Raw genomic sequence first — 6,000 nt, 5'->3', positions numbered from 1 at the left:
TACGTCATGAGTTAAATGGCAAATGTAAAAAAAGTGGTACTCGCAAAGGAAGATTGCACAGGAGGCAATCAACCACTGAAGGCAAGTGGAGATTTATAAACCCAACTCTACTTGGGTGATAAGCTGGAACTGGATCCGGTCACACTCTTGGCAAAACAACAAAGACAGAACCACTGGGTACCAGGGAACTCCACTCCAAAGGCAGTTGAAAAGCACAAAGGAGGAAGAGGCGCCCAATGGTAGATAAAACGGCTAAAATAATAAAGGGAGAGGTGGCTTAATGTGATAACTATACATTCATGCACATATGAAGTTATGTGCAGGCAACACGTTTTGTGGGTCTACGCCCACTTCAGCTGGCCAAATACAGTGCCAGAGATGTATTTAAAGCCAAGAATGGGTGGCCTCTGCCTTATTTCAGGACTTATAGAAGGAGCCCCTTCTGTTCCCATTCAAGCAGTATTTTTATTTCACATGTCAGCTCTTGATCAAATTTGCATTATTGCTTTCAATCACAGCTGGGATATTGACTGGAAAAAATCGTTTGCAATTCACGATTAGGCCTCTTGCACACTGCACGCGATTCCGATTCAGATTCCGCTTTTTAATCAGTTTTTACATCCGATTCAGATTCCGATTTGTAGTGTGCAAGGAGCAAACTGCAAATCAGAATCTGAATCGGATGTAAAAACTGATTAAAAAGCGGAATCTGAATCGGAATCGCGTGCAGTGTGCAAGAGGCCTTAGACTGATTATTGCAGATTAGGGGAAAACTGACTTAATTTGCCAAATAATCTTAGCTCCAAGCAGCAGCTCTATTGGCTATGAATATACATTTTTAGTATGTCAAGAATTGCGCTATACAGAGTAAGTAGTATTATCGTGTCAAGTCATTCAATAAAATAGAGCCTGGCTTCAGAGCCATTAAATAATGGCCTATTTACCTATTTCATTCCCAGCACCAGATAAAGAATAGCTCAATAAGATGTCAGCTTGTGTTTGTTCTGATGTGCAGGTTATTAGAATCCCCTCATTATCCCAGCAAATGCAATTTTCTGTAGTAAAGTACGTCAGATTATTGTAAATGTTAGCGATTCCTCCTCAGTGATCATGTATTGTTTCCTGGCGGATGGAAGAGCTGCATTTCCTTGGCATTGTTCCTTTTGTTAGCTGAAAATGTAAAATCACTGCAAGGGAATTTTCTATGCTTACTTTGTGTTAATGTACCACTTAGCTGTAGCGGGGAGTTTTCCATGTTGTAATGTAAGTGGCCATCATCTTGTCAAACAAACTGCTATTTAAAATGCTTTTAACACTGTGAATTCAACTGGAAAATATTCAGTGGCTTTACATGCCCCAGGTACAGTCCCCTGCTCTGCAGTGATCTGTTTCTTCAGTTTCAAAGACACACACAGCTATCTGGGTTTAAGTATCTTGGGATTAGTAAAGATGAGGTTGTCTGTTTGTGATTTGCATTTGAACAACAGACTTGACTGCATGTGCTTGTGTTCATCTGTACTGAAACTGCCTTATGCTAGATTTCTTACATTCTACCATTTATGTTCTCCAACCAAACACCGAAAACATTATTTATTCCAGTGAAATATTTAGTAAAAAGTATTAATACTGATGCATTTTATGAAATATAGTTTGTCTGGCCCCTTGCTATTTTATACATGCAGTCGGATGCCTCCCATTGCTCCTCCTCACCTCTTCTTTCTGTAGAGGATCACATAATGCTCCCTGATCTGGTTCCCAATTGCCAAGGATTTTTACTTGCATCTCCAGGTGATTGAACTGTAGGTAGGGCAACAGAGCCAATAGAAGATGGCAATGCAAAGCAGGAAGCCCAGAGATCAGAGGTAGGAGGGAAGGCAGAGAACAGTGGGGAGGGTCCATCACCTTGGGATATGAGCAGAGCAGGATTAAGACCATACAGTAATACATTTGGACCCCGGCCACCCTCTTGAAAGGATGTCTCCCAAGTATAGGTAACTTGCTGTCCCTGACAGATGACCCCCCACTCCACAGTATAGGTAGCCAGAGCCAAATTACCTTACTTCGTCAGGTTTCCACGCCCCATCTTCAGCTTCCTCTCCACAGCACCACCTAGTGTGCAGTCCCCATTGTGGCAGCCGGATTCTCTCATTATGTGACTGGGCAGCATTAGCCAACGAGTAGCATGAGACCCCGGCTACCGCCATGAAGAATGAAGGTTGATTGGTACTGAGAAGAAGCTGAACGGAAGTTGTTCTCCGCGAGAGCAGTGTGGCCAATCTTTCAATTGTTTTACTGACAAACATCAGAAATTTACTGACAAAGGACATTTTTTGCTGACCTCATAAACTAAAAAAATTTAATTGCTTCTTTTTGCTGCTGGGTAACCTCATTGCACATCAAACAATGACACACCGTGGCATTACCTGGCGCAAAAAAATGCAATTCGTGTCTGAACATGGCCTCAGCCACACTCAGATATGACTTCAAGGGTGACTGCGTCTTTAACCTCATTATTATTAAGAGGTAGCAAGCACCCGGCCACTACACTGTAACAGCTGACAGACAGTGAATTCACCGCCTTAAGCCCCCCGTCTCACTTAAGGAGCTGAATTATTGTGGGTACCTATTGGCCTTGCTGGCTGACAGCCTATCCATCAGGGATGAGCGAAATTGTCGCTGGCAAGTTCACATTATTTTTGTCAAACATTCGAATGGATATTTAAAACTAGTATTATAATGGAGACTCTATCAGACAAAACCGCTAATCAATCACAAATCAAAGTGAAATGTTTTTGTTGATTGCAAAATAATTCTGCTAAAGGTAGCTTTACACTATAGAATTTTTTGCTCAGGTGGAGAAAATGTTTAAGTGATCGTACAATGATTTTTTTTTTAAAACATTTTGTTTAATAATTCACATAAGGACTGAAATCAATTGGCATATTAATTGTAAAATAATCATGCTAACATCTATAAGGTGGATGTTTATGGTCCATGAAGATCGCCTACTTTATGATTGATTACACAGAAAAAAATTGATTGCCCCATCTACTTCCTCATTGTTGCCTAAGCATGTCACATGGCGAACTTGATTGTTGGGTTTATGAGAATCTTGCTTGGCAAAAATTGGGGCTGATTTACTAAACCTGTCAATTTTGCTCGCTAATCCCTAGCCATACACAGGTCAGTTATGGCCTGATATGCCTAGCCTATTGATCGCTATTCCATTATCATCTGATTGTAATTTTGATAGCTTTCAGCAGATATCTATCAAGTTCCAATCAAACTGCAAGCTCTGTACTTCTTGATGCAGGGCATAGCTATGGGCCATTGATCCCCAACCACGCTTGTCTTGCCCCCATTTTACAGAGAATTTCCAACCTGTCCAACATGTCCAATCATACTTTTGAACGATAGCACAAAATTGATTAAAAGCCAATCAATTGGATACATATGAGCAATATATTACTGGCAGATTCAATCAAAATGGTCAAAATCATTGTGATAAATGATAAAAGTATGGCTAATTTGTTCAGCAATTGTGTCTATCACAAATAAAACTCATAGGCTTTTGAGTAGAGCAGATTGTCCGAATGATGGTGCTATCATGGAAGAACAGATGTTCCTGGATGGCATGTTTCAGTCCTTCCTTGCTAGCAAGCTGCTCCTGTGTAGACAGGTCGCAAACAAGTAATTCCATCTTGTGAGTGATGGCACTACAAGCTGAGCTAAGGGGAAGGGAGGTGACTGGAGGGAGATAAACATTGTGTGTGTAATTCCTCATGTCTGTAGCAGAGCATTGCTGCAGAGAGCTTGTTTTTTTGGACCCTAAAAAGTTATTTGACCACATGGACTATAAATCTTTATGTGCCCATTTGACCTTTAAACTGGCCCCAAAATAGTGATTTGGTTGCTTGGTCAGTAACCCAGCCCTGGATTGGAGCAAGGTGGAAGGCTGAGAACACGTGGAGGTGGGTGGTAGACTAGCGCTATTTTCTCAAACAGTCTCTGGGCCCAGTACAAGAGCATCCTTTGTGTTGCCTTTGCTGGCTTGTGGAAGAAGGGTCTTATTTTGCTGTAGAGCAGTAAATATAAGATAACGTCACAGAGAAAAATAGATCCTAATAATCAGTGACCAAGTCTAGGGACTCTGCTTTCTATAATTTGAGATTTATTTTCTGCAACAATCAAGGTAGAGGTGGTGGTGCAGGTGGAGCACCACAGAACTGACATATTTATTTGTAATATTTCAAATGATTATAACGGAAAAATATTTAAATTTGTTGTTTTTCGTTGTGCTTAACACAATGAATGAATGAATGAATATTTCCTTTAACCTTGTGACAGGTTAGCATTACAGGAGCTCTTCCTTGCTGAAGCATCCTGATTTATGGCTGACGTCTGTCTCGTATTGATTCTTTACAGAAAGACGAGGTCTGTGGGAATCTGACACTGCAGCATCACATGCTGGAACCGGTCCAGCGGATTCCTCGCTACGAACTTCTCCTGAAGGATTATTTAAAGAAACTGCCTGAGGACTCGCTGGATAGAAAGGATTCAGAGAGTATGATATTTAATAAGCATTTCTTGTTAGATGCCGCCCCTAACACAATAATCCTTCAGTTCTGAGGCCCTCACGAGATCTGTCCTCTTTGATAATGACTGTATTGAATCACAGAGCACACTGAAATCTTTTTTTTCTCTGACAATTAGTCACCTTAACGTAACCTTGCAGTGCAGTCTGATGAGCAGCAATCTGTGCACTGACTGAATGTTTAATATGTGTAATTGGATCATTCTTGTTACAGAGTCCCTGGAGCTTATTTCAACTGCGGCGAATCACTCAAACGCAGCCATACGGAAGATGGTAGGTGAAGTTGTACACAGATTTGTGATATCTCAGATGATGTTTCTATAAATAAGTTTAAATACCTGTTTCTGGTTAAAAGGAACATTTCTTGAAGTTTCCATAGACTGCACACTGAATAAGAACATTTGTAATTTACTCCTATTACATTTTTTCTATCCTTAAAAATGTGTCAACAGAAAACAGTAGAATTTTTTTCATACTCTCTCGTTAACATTCTGTCTAAGGGCTTGTTCACACAGACAGTTGCCCCAAAGCAGCTGCCCAGCAACCAGGGTTGAACTGACGCACAGAATGCTGTACATGTGACCAAATATTGGTAACTGAGGTCAGTTGCTGCTGGGTGGTTAACAACCAAACATTCTGCTCAGGCCAAAATGGACACCTGTAACATCTGGGGTTAACATGACATGTATTATCTAAGGTAGGTGTGGGCACACTTTTAGACGAGACGGGGGAAGGGATGGGGGGTTAAGAATGGGTACTTATGTTTGACAGAAGGGCAGGAAAACTAAAAACCTCTGATCATGTGATAATGCCAACAAGATTGAGCTGGCAGCCCCCGAGCATTTTTGTAGGACTTAAATGACATTTAAAAATAAAAAAAAATTTATGAAAATGTATTGAACAAGTTGAACAGTTCACAAAGATGGTTAATGCCTTCATTAATCAAAGTAATGCAATTTAGGTAAGGAGCTGTATATGCTATGCAAATATTGTCATTGGCAAGCAAAATGAGGCCTTAGATATTAAAACAATGGCCTCAATTCACTAAGATCATGCTGGAGATAAGGCAAGAGTAAACTTGTCACTGCACAGTAAGAGCATTCTCTTATCTCTTCATTCCTAAATTACCTCCTCTGTAGATATTCTCACACACAGTTCATTAACAGCCTGTCTTTAACTTTAGATTTCTGGAGTTATTTTAAGGATTGAAGAGTTAACTTAAAGACAGAAGAGTTAACTTTAGGTTTGCCTGAGGTAAAATGTTTTCTGAATGCTACATGCCTCATCACCATGGTGATAAATCTAGAAACAATATTAAAGACGGGAGATAAGCTTAGTAAATTGAAGCCATTGTGTTAGTTTAGGTCCACTTTAACCAGTTTTGTAATGCAGTGTCTCCCATTATG

General features: G+C 40.3%; 1 protein-coding gene across 1 annotated transcript in view; it reads left to right on the top strand.

Moving 5' to 3' along the window:
* FGD3 (FYVE, RhoGEF and PH domain containing 3) overlaps nt 1–6,000 on the top strand; it is a 411,633-nt gene that overhangs the window by 295,147 nt on the left and 110,486 nt on the right. Inside the window, exons 8-9 of the mRNA XM_068253640.1 lie at nt 4,426–4,564; nt 4,809–4,867. Coding sequence (XP_068109741.1) covers nt 4,426–4,564; nt 4,809–4,867 — 198 coding nt within the window. The remainder of the gene's footprint in view (nt 1–4,425; nt 4,565–4,808; nt 4,868–6,000) is intronic.

Source organism: Hyperolius riggenbachi, chromosome 9 (assembly GCF_040937935.1).
Source record: "Hyperolius riggenbachi isolate aHypRig1 chromosome 9, aHypRig1.pri, whole genome shotgun sequence".
Taxonomy (NCBI): Eukaryota; Metazoa; Chordata; class Amphibia; order Anura; family Hyperoliidae; genus Hyperolius; species Hyperolius riggenbachi.
This window is presented reverse-complemented; position numbering and strand designations above follow the sequence as displayed.